The 19,169-nt window shown below is 43.3% G+C and overlaps 2 protein-coding genes across 8 annotated transcripts; both read right to left on the bottom strand.

Annotated features, from left to right (window-relative positions):
- Positions 1-1,023: 1,023 nt before the first annotated feature.
- sb:cb288 (uncharacterized) lies at positions 1,024-8,267 on the bottom strand. Of its 3 annotated transcripts, none has more exons than XM_021622045.3 (6): positions 7,889-8,267; positions 6,932-6,983; positions 4,046-4,114; positions 3,533-3,669; positions 3,148-3,232; positions 1,024-2,753 (listed from the first exon to the last, which is right to left on the bottom strand). In XM_021622045.3, exons 1-6 carry the CDS (start codon positions 7,946-7,948, stop codon positions 2,737-2,739), a joined length of 420 nt encoding a protein of 139 aa, XP_021477720.1. In that variant the 5' UTR covers positions 7,949-8,267; the 3' UTR covers positions 1,024-2,736. The 3 variants fall into 3 exon arrangements, with proteins under 3 accessions (XP_021477720.1, XP_021477721.1, XP_021477722.3); XM_021622046.3 differs by having other exon boundaries at positions 3,539-3,669; positions 7,889-8,244; XM_021622047.3 differs by lacking the exon at positions 3,533-3,669.
- Positions 8,268-8,484: 217 nt separating this feature from the next.
- LOC110536313 (synaptobrevin homolog YKT6) lies at positions 8,485-18,643 on the bottom strand. Of its 5 annotated transcripts, none has more exons than XM_090191081.1 (8): positions 18,521-18,643; positions 14,922-15,131; positions 14,560-14,642; positions 13,649-13,749; positions 13,239-13,343; positions 13,047-13,112; positions 12,640-12,741; positions 8,485-11,741 (listed from the first exon to the last, which is right to left on the bottom strand). In XM_090191081.1, exons 1-8 carry the CDS (start codon positions 18,559-18,561, stop codon positions 11,706-11,708), a joined length of 744 nt encoding a protein of 247 aa, XP_090047207.1. In that variant the 5' UTR covers positions 18,562-18,643; the 3' UTR covers positions 8,485-11,705. The 5 variants fall into 5 exon arrangements, with proteins under 5 accessions (XP_090047207.1, XP_090047206.1, XP_090047208.1 ...); XM_090191080.1 differs by having other exon boundaries at positions 18,499-18,632; XM_090191082.1 differs by lacking the exon at positions 18,521-18,643 and adding an exon at positions 18,205-18,417.
- Positions 18,644-19,169: the final 526 nt, after the last annotated feature.

Raw genomic sequence — 19,169 nt, 5'->3', positions numbered from 1 at the left:
CCACCACCCTGCTCTGAGACCTGCTCTGAGACCACCTCCACGCTCTGAGACCACCTCCACACTCTGAAACCACCTCCACCTCCCTGCTCTGAGACCACCTCCACCTCCCTGCTCTGAGACCTGCTCTGAGACCACCTCCCTGCTCTGAGACCTGCTGTGAGACCACCTCCCTGCTCTGAGACCACCTCCCTGCTCTGAGACCACCTCCACTACCCTGCTCTGCATAATCACACACACATACAGGGTGAGCCTGTGACAACATGGAAAGGCATTTTAAAACTAGTATGTGCCTCCTTCATGAAAGATGAGTTAATGTTAACAATTATTGGATCTGTTGACGATTGGTGTTAAACCCTCTGTTGTGACACACTGACACAAGGTCCAGTTTAGATGGACCCCTCCTGCCAGCCCAACACTGTCTAACATGTCTACCAGAGCCAGTATTCCCTACACGGAAGATGCCATCATTAGATCTCTCAACGCACCCTGGATGGCCTACAGAGACACTATGCTGGATGGTACCTCATACCAAAGGTGTGTGTGTTCTCAGTGTTGTGTGTAGGGCAGTTGTGTGTTACTGTTCATATAGTTGTTGCTTCTAGAGCACAGCGTTGATGCTTACCCTGAACTCGGTGCTGTTTGATCAGGCTGAATGGGAGACACCAGACATCTTAAACCCACAACACTTCCTGGATGCTGAGGGACACTTTAGTAGGCGGGATGCATTCATGGTTTTCTCTGCAGATAATCTTAATCTCACCTAAAGAGGGTGTGTGTCATCCCTAGGTAAGCATGTGTCTGGCCAGGATAGAGCTTTTCCTGTTCTTTTAGTCTGTTTCAGAAGCGGAGTCTGGATGGACAGGAGGGAGCAACAAGAGCACCACACCACTAAGTTCCACACCAGACCATGATGAATCCCCCACTGCCCTGCAGGAACCTCTCACCCCGTGCACTAAACACAGCAGAGATCAAATATAGACCTTTTTGTGGGGGCTAGGCTACATTAAAATTACGACAGGACAGTTTGAACATTTTACAAGTTTATTAGTTACATAAAACCCAAAGGACTTAAGACTTGAATTTCTTAGAATCATCTAATTTTGTATGACTTCAAGACCTCCCACTAACACAATAATTTGTTAGTATTTGACAGAGACAATTTTGAGCTCATTTTAAACCTCTCCTTTCCTAGTGTTCTGTTGCATAATTTGCATTGTTCGTTAATCAGTGAATGTACATTCCTCCCAACACTAAGTAGTAACTCGGGTGTAAATTCAGATTTAACTGATAAAAGTAAAAAAGGGAAAACTCAGTAAAAGTGCAAGAACACAAATCACAGTTTAATGAAAGGAACAGTAAGTCACATCCTGAGGAAAAGTAACATGACAAAACCTGGATATCATAAGGCCATTAACTCCAGCTCAATCATTCGCCTAAAGCATCATATCACATGCACAACCAAATATATAAAGTATTAGCAAATTTCCCATTCATTATCACTTTCCTTTCAAACACATGTAGTCACCCTAATCAAAATCTACACACACTTTCACCCAAACAGAAAGAAAAAAAAACATACCCACATGTTTGCCAGGCCAGTAGGCTTGTTGACCGATAGGAAGAACAGTGACCTGTGCTGCCTCCTTCCTCAGTAGTACAGATTTCACTGTCAACTGTCAGTGACCTGCAGACAACAGTATAGCTACGCTTCAGTTAAAGTCAGCATCTCACGCAGGCATAGCACTGTGGCATACAGTGGATCCTAGAATCATTTAGATCAGGCTCTCTCAAAGTATTGGGGTCCGGCACCTCTTTTGTGATAGCAAATATATAAAGGGACCCACTCAATCAGAACAACTCGAGTGAGAAAAATAGCATACACGGTGTTTTACTATGACTTCAGTGTATGGCCGGACGAACCAAGGCTCGGTCCTGGGGAGGAACATTTTAAAAGGCCAGCCTCTTGACATATTTTGTCATGGGGCAAAGAGTTTGTGTTGTTGCGGCTTTAGCACTAATATTCTGCAATTCTACACATTTTCCCATGAGACAGAAAGAAAACTGCAGTTTAAAATATATACACACACACTATGGGTTATTGAGTTGAAAAATGTATAATTGGTGAGTACTGTAGATGCCAATATCCCTGTGAGCCTCCCAGGCCCACGTTGTCCAGGGTTTAAGAACATAAATTGTATATTAATAATATGACATTTTATTGTATTTACACTCTAAACTAATTCAACAGATCTCTTGGCAAAAATGTGTTTGACCTGTTAGTAATATTCAGATTATTCTTATTTTTTTACATACAAAAATGTTTACAAGTTTGATGGGTCTGCAGACCCCAGCTTAACTGATTTAGATTGTTTGTTCATGCTCTCTGACACACTTCAGTTGGATCCTTTAGCCATTTGAGTGGATCCTCTTAAGGCAATTTAGAAGATCCTTTTAGATCCATTTGACCGGATCCTTAGATTCCGGTCCATCCTCTGACCATGATAAGCTAGATCCATAATTATGCCATCCCCTAGCTCTATGCAAATGTTTCTGAATCTCCATTTCCTCTCTGATGTCCAGGAACATCCTGATGAGAGACTCAAGTCGTATGAGTGGATCTTTTCGGGTCCGTTTGACTGGCCGGGGTTTGATGCAGGAGTTGGATCCTCTGGCCAGATGGCCTAGATGAGATCCTGATTGTCAGTCAGCATAGTTGGCTCCTCTTGTCTCGAACCCTCACCCTCCTCTTCTTCCTATGTTGAGTGTTCAGCTGTTACTTAGTGACTAACTCATAATGCGCTATAGGTTAAATACAAAATGTTAAATCATTTCTGAATCACTTGTGATTGGGTAAAATGATCTACTTTAATCTTAAACTATGGTATCCAAATAAGTAAATAAACAATTCTGTGTTTAAACAGAGATGATTACCTCAGAGAGTAATTAGAGTTCACTTCAAATAAACTGACATTACTGGTTACTATTTGAGAACTAAAGATTATTATGGTGGCAATGTCGGACTAGATCCAAAATCTGACCCACTGGAGATAAGATCGTGATGTCACATCCTATCAAGCCTGGACAAGTATTCCTTTTCAAACCAATGTCACATGAGAATGCTGTTTGGATTGGTTTCTTGTTCCTTACCTTTGGGGTGGTGAGACCATACACTTCCACAGAACTGCATAGAGACCCAATACGAAACCAATGAATACTGCAGCTGCAATGGCTCCTACACACAGACAGATTTACGGAGAGAAATCATTGTTCACACATTTAGGAAGTATACACATTGTCACCGATGGCTTTTAGTGTCAAAAATAAACTCAATTCAGTGAAATTCCATCACATACAATATGCTACCCTCACACTACCCTGTCACGTCCTGCAACTTCAAACGGAAAAGGCGTCTTAACAGAGCAGCTCAAACTCATCTACAGGACATGTAACTGTTTGCAGCAGTACAGAGACGACACTTAGCAGTGCAATGCCAACTGCACTGCCCCTTGGTAGACCATGAACTATTACTGACCATTACCGTGGCTAGCGGAATGTCACGCTGTCTTCCAGACCTCTGGCCTGCCTGGGTCTGGCCACCTGACACGTGTCTGATTAAGTGTTTTTCTTTTCCACCATGGAAACAAACATTGAGCATGTTCCAACTGAAACCTTAAAATCAGATAAGAGGATAGCAAGAGAGTGATGTCATGACCCACCCCAAACAATGTTTTTCTCAACAACAAAAAAGGCAAAGAGAGACAGAGGAATGCTAAACTTTACCCAATTTAGAATAAAAACACAGTTAAAAAGCCAGGAGCCATGGTGACAATGAGGACACCTCAGCCTGGTCGTTATTTGACTGGTCAGAGGTTTACATTTGGCCAGCATTTTTCTGGATCGTCTATGTCTAGAGGGATCCAGATCGACCAGAGAGGAGATGAAGGGAGAGGTGAACTGAGCTACTGCTTATTTAATCTGCCTGACACATCAATGTACCAAGGTAACAGACTAGCCTTTGTCAATGCAAACAAGTGATGAGTCTCACCTGGGATGATGCCACTGCCTCTGGCCTGGGGGTCTTCTGTGTATGAGGGACGAGGGATGGCCGTTGACTCTTTAAAAAAAAAAAAAAAAAAAAAAAAAAACTCTTGAATGAGATTTGCTGTGTGTAGCAACTGTCATCAAAATTGTTAAAAGGTTGTTTGTTTGTTTCTAATAAATGTATCAGTTGGACAAGGGATGAATATACTCCAAACTTTTAGAATTGTTAAAATCCCTTAGATATTGACAGAATTATAGCACATGAAACATTTTCCTGGCACGGACAAATAATGAATTCAGGGATTTGTGGGAATTCAGTTATTCAATTTAAAATGTCATGTTTTTTTTATATTTGTGTGTGCCTAATTTGCATATGGCTAAATTAGTTTGCATATATGTATACATTTAACATAAATGAGTGGAACAGGGCTGTAACCACCAAAAACGCGCTCGGTCTTCTAGGCCCACCTGCACTCACCTGCTGTGTCTAGGTCCACCTGCTGTGTCTAGGCCCACCTGCACTCACCTGCTCTGTCTAGGCCCACCTGCACTCACCTGCCGTGTCTAGGCCCACCTGCACTCACCTGCCGTGTCTAGGCCCACCTGCACTCACCTGCCGTGTCTAGGCCCACCTGCACTCACCTGCCGTGTCTAGGCCCACCTGCACTCACCTGCCGTGTCTAGGCCCACCTGCACTCACCTGCCGTGTCTAGGCCCACCTGCACTCACCTGCCGTGTCTAGGCCCACCTGCACTCACCTGCCGTGTCTAGGCCCACCTGCACTCACCTGCCGTGTCTAGGCCCACCTGCACTCACCTGCCGTGTCTAGGCCCACCTGCACTCACCTGCCGTGTCTAGGCCCACCTGCACTCACCTGCCGTGTCTAGGCCCACCTGCACTCACCTGCCGTGTCTAGGCCCACCTGCACTCACCTGCCGTGTCTAGGCCCACCTGCACTCACCTGCCGTGTCTAGGCCCACCTGCACTCACCTGCCGTGTCTAGGCCCACCTGCACTCACCTGCCGTGTCTAGGCCCACCTGCACTCACCTGCCGTGTCTAGGCCCACCTGCACTCACCTGCCGTGTCTAGGCCCACCTGCACTCACCTGCCGTGTCTAGGCCCACCTGCACTCACCTGCCGTGTCTAGGCCCACCTGCACTCACCTGCCGTGTCTAGGCCCACCTGCACTCACCTGCCGTGTCTAGGCCCACCTGCACTCACCTGCCGTGTCTAGGCCCACCTGCACTCACCTGCCGTGTCTAGGCCCACCTGCACTCACCTGCCGTGTCTAGGCCCACCTGCACTCACCTGCCGTGTCTAGGCCCACCTGCACTCACCTGCCGTGTCTAGGCCCACCTGCACTCACCTGCCGTGTCTAGGCCCACCTGCACTCACCTGCCGTGTCTAGGCCCACCTGCACTCACCTGCCGTGTCTAGGCCCACCTGCACTCACCTGCCGTGTCTAGGCCCACCTGCACTCACCTGCCGTGTCTAGGCCCACCTGCACTCACCTGCCGTGTCTAGGCCCACCTGCACTCACCTGCCGTGTCTAGGCCCACCTGCACTCACCTGCCGTGTCTAGGCCCACCTGCACTCACCTGCCGTGTCTAGGCCCACCTGCACTCACCTGCCGTGTCTAGGCCCACCTGCACTCACCTGCCGTGTCTAGGCCCACCTGCACTCACCTGCCGTGTCTAGGCCCACCTGCACTCACCTGCCGTGTCTAGGCCCACCTGCACTCACCTGCCGTGTCTAGGCCCACCTGCACTCACCTGCCGTGTCTAGGCCCACCTGCACTCACCTGCCGTGTCTAGGCCCACCTGCACTCACCTGCCGTGTCTAGGCCCACCTGCACTCACCTGCCGTGTCTAGGCCCACCTGCACTCACCTGCCGTGTCTAGGCCCACCTGCACTCACCTGCCGTGTCTAGGCCCACCTGCACTCACCTGCCGTGTCTAGGCCCACCTGCACTCACCTGCCGTGTCTAGGCCCACCTGCACTCACCTGCCGTGTCTAGGCCCACCTGCACTCACCTGCCGTGTCTAGGCCCACCTGCACTCACCTGCCGTGTCTAGGCCCACCTGCACTCACCTGCCGTGTCTAGGCCCACCTGCACTCACCTATGTCGTCTTGACTGCATTCAATTACTGTTGTCCTGTTCTCTTGCATAATTCAACAAGTGTTTCAATAGCAGGATACCCTCAGATTTAAAATCAACACGCTTGGCTCTAGATTATACCCATCTATACATACTTTAAATTATTTGTGTAATCAGACATAAATATAATCCAAGTGTTTATTTTCGGAAGTTACTGTCATTTCAGCGCACCTAATTTGTAAACATTTCAAAATGTATTAAATTACTTTAAATTCCACAAAAAATGAACAAAGTTATAAATAATAATAAAGTTATCTTTCTTGTGATGTAAGTGTCGAGGAGATGTGTTAAATCCCAGACGAAGATTTAGCCTTTTTACAGATGCAATGGAATGCCAATGTTTTCCACTGAGCCCATTTCATCCATTACCAGGGTGTTCCACAGGTCCCTACAAACATTCACGCGATCAGAACGTTAAAAAAAATGAGACACAAGCAAGAGTAGGAATGAGTCACAGGAGTAAAACGTAAGCAATCAAGCCAGCAATATTTAACTGACAAGTGGATTGGACTGACAAGTGGATTTTGTGGACCCCTCAGACACAGGAAATAGATAGCTGAAAGGGACACCACACCTGGTCCCAATTCCAGTCAATTCAGGAAGTACACTGAAATTCCAATTCTCGTCAAAGCTTTTCAATTAGGAAAAATTGGAATTTAAATGTGGTTTACTTTCTGAATTGACTGGAATTTTAATTAAATTGACCCCAAACCTGACTGATACACACTCACCATTGCGCTGTTCATATGTAGCGAGGACCCATGTGTGCATTGGAACAGCTCTCTGAAAGACAGAGACAGACTGAAAACATACAGGACACACACACAATCCCAACGAAAACACAGTACTGGTGAGCACAGGAGGTTGGTGGCACCTTAATTGGGGAGAACGGGCTCCAGACAATGACTGGAGCGGAATCAGTGGAATGGTATCAAATACATTAAACACATGGTTTCCAGGTGTTTGATGCCATTCCATTTGCACTGTTCTGGCCATTATTATTATTAGGAGAGTGGAGACAAAAGTTCCAGGGGAAAAAATCCCGCCAGAGGCGTTCAGTAGCATCAGCTTGTCTGTGCATGTCGTCAGACTCATCTCCTGTTGACAGTTGCACTCTGATCCAACTCAGAGGCCTATTTCAACTCATGCAACACTAAAAAATAAAGTCAGCTTGCATTCACCCTTCCCTGGAGAAAAATTACAAAAACTGTCCTTGGCCACTTTTTAATAACAAGACACAGTAAACACATAAAATCGGGTTTCAGCAAAAACATTGGAGGAAGTCTTGCAGAATGGAAAATTAAACTAGGCCTACGGCGCGCCATGATTGTTTGTCCAAGATAAGAACTGAGCCAGCGACAGTTTCCAAAACATCTGTAGGGTTTTTCACCGCCTGCCTGAAAGTCTCCCATCAAGAAATACGAATAATCGCATAGGCAGTTTGCAGACCAATACTAAACACTTTAATATATGCAGGGATGCTCGTAGGAAAGAAAATAGGTTCAGTAAATTACTTTTATTCTTTACAAATATTCCCTCGTCAATCAAGTTGCAACAATGTAACAGCTGAGCAAGCACGTCCACGAAAACATGCAGGCTACAAATGTCTCTTAAAAAATATCGAATGTAAATATACTGTATGACCTACCTGTTTTTATTTGCCTACGATGAGTTTGTCTAACGCTTACCTCCGAGGTGTTTCCATCGCTAAATACATTTTTGGTCTGGTTTTTCACCTCCGTCCACATTTTTGCACGCGTGTGTTGTGAAATTAAAGGGAGTTGATGACGCTCCTCTTGTCCGCCGCTGGTCCGTTGCGGGCTCACCAGGAAACCCTCTGTCGCTTCGTAGCTTTGCTCCGCCAGCGAACTTTCTCAAAACACTTTACATCAGCTGGCTGCGATCTTCAGGAGGGCGGAGAGAGTAGGGTTCATGGGACGTACACCCTTGATTCGTCTGATAAAAATACCTATTGTGATGTATACAAATAATTTAATCAGATCCGTTTCTCTAGTTGTTGTATTAATAGGCGTACCCTATCCACACGGGTGGAAAAACTACCCAATTGTCATTCTTGAGTAAAAGTGAAAGTCACCCAGTAGAATACTACTTGAGTAAAAGTCTAAAAGTATTTGGTTTTAAATATACTATCATGATTACCATTACTATTAGTTGTTATATCTTGTCTAGGTGGTTTGCTTGATTGGTTTATTACAAAATGATTCCCACAGGTTGGTTATAACAACACTACACTGTAAAACAATGAATTTACAGGACACATCTGTTCAAGGCTTTTTGTTTTTTATCTAGGCAATATTACAACTTCTGTAAACAGTGTTTCAGCTAAATAAATGTCCAAAATATTTATTAATACAACATCTTCAATGTTTGCTTCCAATTCCATGATGTGCTATTTAACTAAATAAATTACAGAACATCTCTCTCCCAATTAAGACATGATATTTAAAGTGGAGAAACAAATCACTAAATAGCTACAGCTTAACTTTAATAGTATTTGTAACAGTATTTAAGTTTTCAGCACAACTTAAACGTTTACAGAACAAAATTCCTCAGAGAAAATGTTTTTTTTTGTTCACCCTTGGCTTACTTCATTTGGGGAGTTGATCATAAGTGTACAAGAGTCATCAAAGTGTCCTTCAATGGAAACACTGGTGTCAAGTTAACTATCTGTTTGCCCCACATCCAACATTATGGAGAGTGTAGTCAGCTTCTAGAAGTTACACAGAAGTTGTGCCATAAAGCAATAAGAGCAGTTCAGGTCACAGACTAATTATGTATTTGCACACAGATGTTCACAAACACACACACACACAATCAGGTCATAAGACACAAAATAAAGCAGCAAGATAAACTACATCTAAAATATCGAAGGCCTCTCTCCATCTCACATTGTCCAACAACTCGTCCTTTGGAGTCTGGGAACACAATGAAAAACCATCCAAAGCCAAATAAGTGTTAGGGTACTGATTACAAGGAGTGCTATCTGGGATGTTGGCCTGTGAGGAGTGTTTTTCACACAAAACTGAGCCAGTTAAACGAAACAGAATGCTCTGATAGAAATGCTTGTTGAACACACCTAGGTTATGCTGAAAGGGGAATCTTGTCTGTTCTATACTGTTCTATACAAATAGTCCCTCGTCAATCAAGTTGCAACAATGTAACAGCTGAGCAAGTACGTCCATAACGGGTCAGAGCTTAAAAGGCGCTGCATGGTCAATCCGTCATCTGCAATGGCCATGCAGCATCTCCAGTGATACAGCCTCTGCAGAAACCACACAATTCATACTTCCGCTTCAAAGAGCTGTAGTGAAAGAAGTGAGTTTGTGTTTATACAGGACCTCCATTACTACCTAGCATCAACCAATCATGTCAATGCAGAGATATTTTTATTTAACTAGGCAAGTCAGTTAAGAACAAATTCTTATTTACAATGACAGCCTAGGAACAGTGGGTTAACTGTCTGTTCAGGGGCAGAACGACAGCTTTTTACCTAGTCAGCTCAGCGATTCAATCTACCAAGCTTCCGGTTACTGGTCCAACACTCTGACCACTAGGCTACCTGCCACCTCAATGCCCTTCACATTGTTCAAACATTTGGGAGGCCCACAGCAATGTGGTACGGAACTCAATTTGGCCTCAGCGTGCCTCCGGATGCTCTGCAATTATGTCACACCCTCCATACGGAGTTTCCGACCACACTTTCTGATCAAGCATAAATGGCCTCTTATAGTGGATCATAACTATAGAGAATGATAAAGGCCTCTAGTGGCCAAAATGCCATTTTAGCATTGGCAGCGCCATTGAGGGCTTCCACCATACTTCCGCCATTTTAAAATAGTCAACTGGGTGAGGATTCCTACGGGTTGCAGCCTCAATGGCGCTGCCCATGCTGTGACAGACGCTATAATGGCACAGCTAAAAAAAAGTGTCCTATATCTATCTCTATGATCAGAACCCATTGGTGGGTGGGTGATGGCTGATTCATTGTGAGAGTCGTCTTAAGACTGCATCCAGACAGACCAATGATTTAGATAAACACTACATGACTAATAGGGGACGCTGTGTTGAAGCCAGCATGTCTCCATCTTGGCACTCCCCAGCATTATAAAAAATACTTTGGAATCTATAGAAACACATTTATTAATGTCTACATTTGTTTTTTGCCACATTTATTCTACTACAGACACCTTAAATGCATACTTTTACATTATGTGAGCTAAACATAAAAAAAAAACATATTTCCTTAAAGTATCATTTTTTAGAGATTACTAATGTTACAACAAAAACATTTAAATATATGTAACTTTGTCCTTGAAAAATGTCATTGAAATACTGTAGAATTTCAATAATTCCTATGGAGGACTGTTCCTACTGGGGAGTACCAATATGGCCAACCAGTGGCTTCAAAGCCTCTCAATAGTCAATACATAGCGTCAACAATCCAGTTTTTATATACATCAATGGTCCGAACAAACACTTTTTTTTTTGCCTACTCTGTGAAACACAAAATTAAAAAAAGCTTTGGAGGGATTACAACGCAACTCCAGTAGGACACTGCAAGACCTGCCTTTCATACCACATACTCGTACACAGCAGGACTTCAATGTAACCCATAATTCAATAAGGCTTAGTATCTCAAGACGAGTCTATAGACATCACTACACACTGCTTTCTAAGTACAGGCTACCCAATTTAGTTTAACAAGCCCATCCGCACGAGCAATACCAATCAAAAACTCTTGACATTTTTCAAAGTTTTCACATGCCTCCGCAAAAACCCCCATGATTTAATACGATTAAATCACTACCCTAAAACATTCTGTGGAAATGAGCAATTTGATCATGGAGTTCTGATGTCTCAGACCCAGTTACAAACAGCCACTGCTCCCCCAAATCCCAATACATAGAATATAATTCCTCCAGGATACAGAGGCCCTTTAAATATGTAACTGAATATACCTGAACTACGAATGTGAGGAAACAGCACCATCTAGTGGGAAAAGAAAATACGACGACACTACAAGACCTTTACGAGAACACCAGCAGATCCTGGGTTCCAGAAGTCTCTTGTTTAACGTTAGCTGTGAGTTACTACATAGAACAGAGCGAGATTGTCAGGGTTGCTTTAAAGCCAAGCATGAGAACTTAATCTCTCCTCCTTCAAAACATACGATTCTGATACAGTCTGAAATTCAGGAAACGCTTTAAGACTTTTTTCAAAGAACAAACAACCAAAGATACAAACAACACGTTATTGACGGACCACATCCTGTCTGGCTATGAACCATCTCAATGCCTTTTGAGAGGTCACAATGAAGCAAATAAATATAACAATTTCCCCTGCCAACCCCCCCACCCAACTGCCTCTGTGCCCTCCCAGTGACTGAGCGGAGGCCATTCGATCTCCTGGAGGCTGGGGCATGATGGGAGTTGTAGGATGAGCAGAAAGGCCAAGAGATGTGTCTAAGAGGACAGTTCACAGTCATTACATGACCTCGCAGCATGAGTTCTGCTTCCGTGCCTGTGGGATAGAAAACAGAGAGTGATTGATTAGCAATTACTATATCAGTTGCACACTGAGGCGGCTACCGCCGTGAAGAAAATGAGTGGTAATAAAGAGTTTTAAAAAGACAGAGGCCGCGGATCTGTAAGTAACCCCGTCCAGGATCCCTTTTCATCACAGCTGAAGATCCGAATCACGTTCTGCGCACACAAATTTGTGGTCACCCTCCCTTCACATTTCTGACTGTTGATCTGGAATTATAATTCTTCAAGTTTTACAGGTGAAACATCCATTCAGCTTCTGCACACCAACTATTTGATCTCAATCAGTTTCATAAGGAAATTAATTTAGATCTTGAGTTCCACAGTGTTGTTTCAAATTAGCCTACATTGTTGTTTTGAAATAGGTACAGTGAGCAAATATTAGAGCAAATGGTGTTCAACTGTAGCATACCTGTGTTTAGTTTCAATCAGCGCACCTACTTTGCCTAGTGACACGCGCTGTTGAGTTTTAGGCCACGAGAGAAAAATGCAACGATTCGCACAATCATCCTAAAATCCAAAGAAATTAGGTGTTGTTACAGTAACGTTATACTATGCAATTATATTTGGTTCTGTTATGTAGGATACTATCATTGTGTGATCTTGCAGACATTGATTCCACTTTGATATAACTATTAACAGCGCACCATTCACCATTCGTTAGAGTAGCCTGTTCTCTGAGCTACCGAACGAATAGAGCAGTAGAAAGTAGAGTAGAGAATCCTTCACATGCAGAAGCTTCTAAACTGTCAAGAAGAAAAGTCAGATCAGCAGCCACTACGTTTTTATTAAGCCTAAAAATAGCCCAAGTTTAATCTAAAATGCAATGACAGTTTGAACCGGAGAGCCCAGTCCACAGTCACTACAGTACTTACAGTCTTATAGAAGGCTTTAGACTGGTTCCCAAGGTGTTCAGACTTCTGCACCAGATCATCCAGCTTCTCCCCTCTCTCCAACAGAGACTCCATGGTGTTGTGCTGCAGAGACAATCACACCACACTTCATATACAGCATCACACCAACCACAGGCACTAGCAGTGTTAGACATGCAGTAGTGCAAGTTTCAGCGTCCTATATGGGGAAAATCATGTTAGAGTCCATAGCAAAAGAAAGTAAGGTTGAGAAACCAGAATAGAGACAGTTTTTCACACAAATCTCCAACTGGCATAAACAGTTGATTTACACTAGAGGCAATTATATTAGCTTATCTCAAGTTTGCCCATTATGTGAGAGATTCTCAGAGATGTGGTCATGTCAGGGAGTGTCGACTGTAGAGACTTACCAGAATGATCTTTGTCTCGTCCAGTTCAGCCTGCACTTTGGTCATAGCATCTGCCTCTCTGGGGTTCTGAGGAGAAAACACAGACTCCGTCAAACCATCACAATCGTGGATATTCAAGTGTTCTTCAAAGTTATTTAATTGTAAGTGTAATGTTTGTTGTGTGTCATTTTAGAGACAGGATGCCATGTGTACCTGGTACTTGGCCAGGTGGATGTCCAGAGCTTTGTAGTTGATGGTTTCAGGGTTTCCAGATGGCCAGTCTATGCTGTCCACTTGTCTGGAGAACTCCTCTAGCACCTGCATGATCAAACATCAAACCATTTAATCAGGATTTCTTAAACTATGGGTCGAGACCCAAAGTGGGTCCTGGTCATGTGAGAGGTGGGTTGCACATTTTGAGAATACATCTATAATCATACACCATTTCTTCTTAGTTTGGAGGATCCCTGCATTAAAATGCTGAAACAGATACCGAAAGGGCCTGGTGAGGAGCAATAACTCTGGAAGAAAACTTGAGACGAACAAGACCCAGACCAGAGAGTAATATTCTCCACTTGTTGCTAAGGGAATAATGTATCTCTCTGCACATCATCTCTACCCACCTTGTCTAGTAGTGTGAAGGCGACCCTTTGAGGATACTCGCTGTCTGCTATCACCACTGCACTCAGACTGTCATTCCTCACATACACGTGGCACAGGTACTCTGGAGGGAGAGGGTAGGAATTATAGGAATAACCTCCTGTGAGCAGGTAGAGGACAGCACTGTGAGCAGGTCGAAGACAGCACTGTGAGCAGGTCGAAGACAGCACTGTGAGCAGGTCGAAGACAGCACTGTGAGCAGGTCGAAGACAGCACTGTGAGCAGGTCGAAGACAGCACTGTGAGCAGGTCGAAGACAGCACTGTGAGCAGGTCGAAGACAGCACTGTGAGCAGGTCGAAGACAGCACTGTGAGCAGGTCTTTCTCCAGGCTCCACCATCACCTGCTTTTACATCTTTCTTAACTTATAACATGGACGTGGGGTTCTTCCACAGCCCAAGTGCAGAACAGGACAATCGCTTCAGCAACAAGTAGAATAAACTTCTAAAGAAACTTCAGTTTTATCTCAATCTCTTCATTCAAAGACTCAGTCATGGACACTCTTACTGACAGTTGTGACTGCTTTGTGTGATGTATTGTTGTCTCTACCTTCTTGCCCTTTGCCCAACAATGTTTGTACCATGTTGTGGTCATGTGTTGCTACCATGCTGTGCTGTTATGTGTTGCTGCCTTGCTATGTTGTTGTCTTTAGGTCTCTCTTTGTGTTGTGTTGTCTCTCTTGTAGTGATGTGTGTTTTGTCCTGTATATTTTATTTTCAATCCCAGTCCCGCAGGAGGCCTTTTGATAGGCCATCATTGTAAATAAGAATTTGTTCTTAACTGACTTGCCTAGTTAAATTAATGTTAAATACAGTTATTAAATAAAAAAATCAGAACACCGCCAAATGCTATGGCCCAGTGTGTCAGGAGTTTACCTTGTTCTTTGACTGAGGCTCGGCTGCCGTGTGCAGAACGCTCCACAATCAAGGCGCTGGTGAAGGTCATGAACTCTTGGACACTGCCAAAACCAAAAACACAGACAATAGTGAAAACAGTGTTGGTGTTCCTTTCAATTCTAATGAATTCTGTTAAACCATGACAGGATACTATTAATGACAGGGAAGTCATCTTCTCCTTCATCTGCACTGATGTACAAGAACTGGACAGGTGACAGAATGTTCCCAGTCGGAGTCCATCGCACATTGCTTTCATATATCCTGTCTTCAGATCAGTGGAGATTGAGGGGAATCCCCTTTAGACTATTAAAATGCACCCAGGTGCCAAGAGGAAGACCCACCTGGAGCGTTGGAAGAAGCTAAAGGAGGATAGGTCATAGGCAGATTTAAGGAGGTTGGATTTTGTTGCTCCTTTGTGGAGGACGCTGAGGCTGTACAGCTTCATGATGACGCAGGGACAGAGAGTCACAGCGCTAGGGATGATAGGCGTGTCCCCGCGCAGAAGCCTCAAATCAACAACAACCACAATGCCAAGAGGTCTCAATGCCTGCCTGCCAAGAAAGGGAAACAATTCAAATCACATGAGCCAAAGCAAACCAAGCATATAGCCACAAAGGACATACTCTGTAAGATAGCCTACTACACACAGTGCCACATATTCTACAATCTAAACTAGTTAACATTACAACGATAGAATCACAGACGGAACAAGGGTTAGTTAAACATATCTTTGAAATAAGTCGACATGCACCGCTTCGTCATATACTGGATTTTCATCAATATTGCTTGTTAGTTAGTTAGCTCACACCGATTGCTAGCTCGATAGCTAAATTATTTATTTTAGTTTCCTGGCGAGATGAAGAGCAATTTGACACTGGATGAATGAATCTAAATGCGATCCCACTTCATAGAAAGCTGGCTAACGTTACAACAACAACTCGTGTTCTTTCGACGACGGAGTTAGCTAAAGTTAATTTGTCGTACTTACCAGACAAGACTGCACTGTTTGACATATGTTGAGAATAAAATACCAACTGAATTAGTCCATAACTACAGATCGTTCACTAACGTAGTTTATTTCTATCACTCCAACCACGTCACGATATAGGCAATGTCCCACAGGATAATTGTTCCGGAATGCAACACCGCCTCATCTTCTTCTATGATACCATGGCGGTCCGCAAACAATCGTTAAAGTGCATGCCGTCACCTACTGTGCTGGAATGATCTGCCCAATTCTGTACTACCATGAAAATAAAATTCAAAACCAAATAAATCCTAACTTCTACCACACCCTCCCCAACCCCATAGAACTAGATCTATATCATGTTGAAACACTCCACCCTTAGGATTGTTCAGCATGTCAACAACCTTTCAACAGTAACATCTGTTACCCCCAATATCTCTTTTGGAGTCTCCACAATAACCTTCAACCTGGCATTTCTGCTTTCCACAACCAAAGTTATATTGATAGACTTACCAATAAAACCTATGAAGTCAACTTTATTCATTATTAAAGTGTCATTTGACACCGCACATTCATGAGCACAAGATTTCTGAACAGGCCTCAAAACCCGGCCAGGACCATCAGAAGCACCAGTCCTGACAGTAGGCCCACTTACTACAGGTACATTCATTTAAGCTCCACCAGTCCCCAGTGTAGTTCTACCAACATGTTTTATGGCCTCTGCATACGACACATCATGACTGATCCTATATCTCTGAGCCTCTCTTGGTACCTGGTATCCACCAAATTCTGCACTGTGTTCTCCTCAAAATTAGTGCACTTAACCTTCACAATGCTTCCACATTCACTGTAATCATGTGCCCCTCCATACTTGGCACACATTTTTTTTCCTTTACATTGAGCAGCTGCATGTCCCATTCTTTGGAATTTAAAACACTGCACTGCAAATGATACAAATTCTCTAACGTTGAAACTAAGGAATCCTTTCTCTACTTTTCCCAGCAAAACTCTCAAACCTCAGCATCACTGATAAGCTTTCACTTATTTGACCCTCTTTCCTACCGATCAACCTTTTGGCCTCAATCTCTCTGCCTCCCTTCACATTTTCTTTAATATAATCTGTGGACTTAGATATTGGGAAACCAGTGATGACTCCCCTCAACCTAGCATAAGCACCAGGGAAATGGCTTTTAATCTTCTTCCAATTAAGCTTTTCCATTTTCAAAATATTCTCTTGCAGATTTTTACCTAGTCAGCTCAGGGATTCGATCTAGCAAGCTTCCGGTTACTGGTCCAACACTCTGACCACTAGGCTACCTGCTGCCTCAATGCCCTTCACATTGTCCAAAATGTTTGGAGGCCCACAGCAATGTGGTACGGAACTCAATTTGGCCTCAGCGTGCCTCCGGATGCTCTGCAATTATGTCACACCCTCCATACGGAGTTTCCGACCACACTTTCTGATCAAGCATAAATGGCCTCTTATAGTGGATCATAACTATAGAGAATGATAAAGGCCTCTAGTGGCCAAAATGCCATTTTAGCATTGGCAGCGCCATTGAGGGCTTCCACCATACTTCCGCCATTTTAAAATAGTCAACTGGGTGAGGATTCCTACGGGTTGCAGCCTCAATGGCGCTGCCCATGCTGTGACAGACGCTATAATGGCACAGCTAAAAAAGGTGTCCTATATCTATCTCTATGATCAGAACCCATTGGTGGGTGGGTGATGGCTGATTCATTGTGAGAGTCGTCTTAAGACTGCATCCAGACAGACCAATGATTTAGATAAACACTACATGACTAATAGGGGGCGCTGTGTTGAAGCCAGCATGTCTCCATCTTGGCACTCCCCAGCATTATAAAAAATACTTTGGAATCTATAGAAATGCATTTAGAAATGCAACTTTAATAATGGGAATTGATGGGAATTGATGGGAAATGATGTAAATATATCACTAGCCACTTTAAACAATGCTACCTTATATAATGTTACTTACCCTACATTATTCATCTCATATGCATACGTATATACTGTACTCTATATCATCGACTGTATCCTTATGTAATACATGTATCACTAGCCACTTTAAACTATGCCACTTTGTTTACATACTCATCTCATTTGTACATACTGTACTCGATACCATCTACTGTATCTTGCCTATGCTGCTCTGTACCATCACTCATTCATATATCCTTATGTACATATTCTTTATCCCCTTACACTGTGTACAAGACAGTAGTTTTGGAATTGTTAGTTAGATTACTTGTTGGTTATTACTGCATTGTCGGAACTAGAAGCACAAGCATTTCGCTACACTCGCATTAACATCTGCTAACCATGTGTATGTGACAAATAAAATTTGATTTGATTTGATTTGATTTATTAATGTCTACATTTGTTTTTTGCCACATTTATTCTACTACAGACACCTTAAATGCATACTTTTACATCATGTGAGCTAAACATAAAAAAAAAACATATTTCCTTAAAGTATCATTTTTTAGAGATTACTAATGTTTCAACAAAAACATTTAAATATATGTAACTTTGTTATTAGCATTAGTTAGTTGGACAGAGTGTGAGGCTCTGTGGTCTCATCAAACACTATCACCACTTTCCACTCCAACACATCACTACTTTTGCTTCCTACCTTGGTCCTCTTTATGCTTTCTTTACTAGACACTCCACTGCTTTCTGTATTATGATCTCTCTTCTTCCTATGTCTTTCCACAACCGACCATTCCGGCCCTGGACCCTCATCCTCCCGCTCCATACCATCAGAACTGACAGCCATGTTGTTCGCATTCTAGCATAGCTGTTGCTTCTCAAACTTTTTCTCCATTTACTCCATTTTGTCCACACTACTAGCCGTCAATTCCCATAAACCTCTTACCACATTTCTGCAATAGCAAAACAAGTTTCAACGATATCAAACAACTCTCACTTGTGGTCAAACAATCGGTCACCTGCACTGCTGATCCAAAAATGCACTCTTTTTTCCACACATGCATAAATCAGATATTTAAGAATGTTAGGGTGGTGCCATTTGAAGAACATCAATGGAGTGATTGCTCTACCACCTCATCTTCTTCTTCTATGGTATAATGGCGAACGCACAATTTAATGTGCATCCTGCCACCTACTGTGCGGGATGGAATCAGGATTCCCCCCAAAACTGAACAGACTACCAAAAATAAAGACATTTTTAAATCAAACAACTTTTCTGTTAAAAAAATAAAACATCTGATCCCTACACAGGCTCAAGCGGAAGGAACCTGGCAGGACGGGTCCTCTGGTGTCAGTACCCCTTGCAAGTCTTCAGATGTAAAATCCTTAGGTCCCAAAAACCTTTCTGCCGCAGCCACAATAACGTCCAGTTTCTAAGATATCTTTGAGACTTGTGTCATACAGTTTATAACTGTGGCAAAGAACGCAGCAAAATCCTTTTTAATACACAAAGTATCTTTTTACTGGCAACAAACATTCTTATTATTCTTTAAAAATGCCTTCCTCACCATCTTAAATAAGCATGCTCCATTCAAAAAATTTAGAACCAGGAACAGATATAGCCCTTGGTTCTCTCCAGACCTGACTGCCCTTGACCAGCACAAAAAC

This window comes from Oncorhynchus mykiss, chromosome 11 (genome assembly GCF_057628025.1).
Source record: "Oncorhynchus mykiss isolate SJ-2025 chromosome 11, ASM5762802v1, whole genome shotgun sequence".
In the NCBI taxonomy this organism is placed as follows: domain Eukaryota; kingdom Metazoa; phylum Chordata; class Actinopteri; order Salmoniformes; family Salmonidae; genus Oncorhynchus; species Oncorhynchus mykiss.
This window is presented reverse-complemented; position numbering and strand designations above follow the sequence as displayed.

Bases quoted from the DNA above. Each gene is read 5' to 3' on its own strand.
- sb:cb288 (XM_021622045.3), bottom strand. From the start codon at position 7,948: ATGTGGACGGAGGTGAAAAACCAGACCAAAAATGTATTTAGCGATGGA. The intron at 6,984-7,888 runs GTAAGCGTTAGA...TCTGTCTTTCAG, and splicing joins GCGATGGAAACACCTCGGAG to AGAGCTGTTCCAATGCACAC. The intron at 4,115-6,931 runs GTGAGTGTGTAT...TTTTTTTTAAAG, and splicing joins TACATATGAACAGCGCAATG to AGTCAACGGCCATCCCTCGT.
- LOC110536313 (XM_090191080.1), bottom strand. From the start codon at position 18,611: ATGTTCTTCAAATGGCACCACCCTAACATTCTTAAATATCTGATTTAT. The intron at 13,344-13,648 runs GTGGGTAGAGAT...TTGATCATGCAG, and splicing joins CCTTCACACTACTAGACAAG to GTGCTAGAGGAGTTCTCCAG. The intron at 11,742-12,639 runs GTAAGTACTGTA...TCTATCCCACAG, and splicing joins CTAAAGCCTTCTATAAGACT to GCACGGAAGCAGAACTCATG.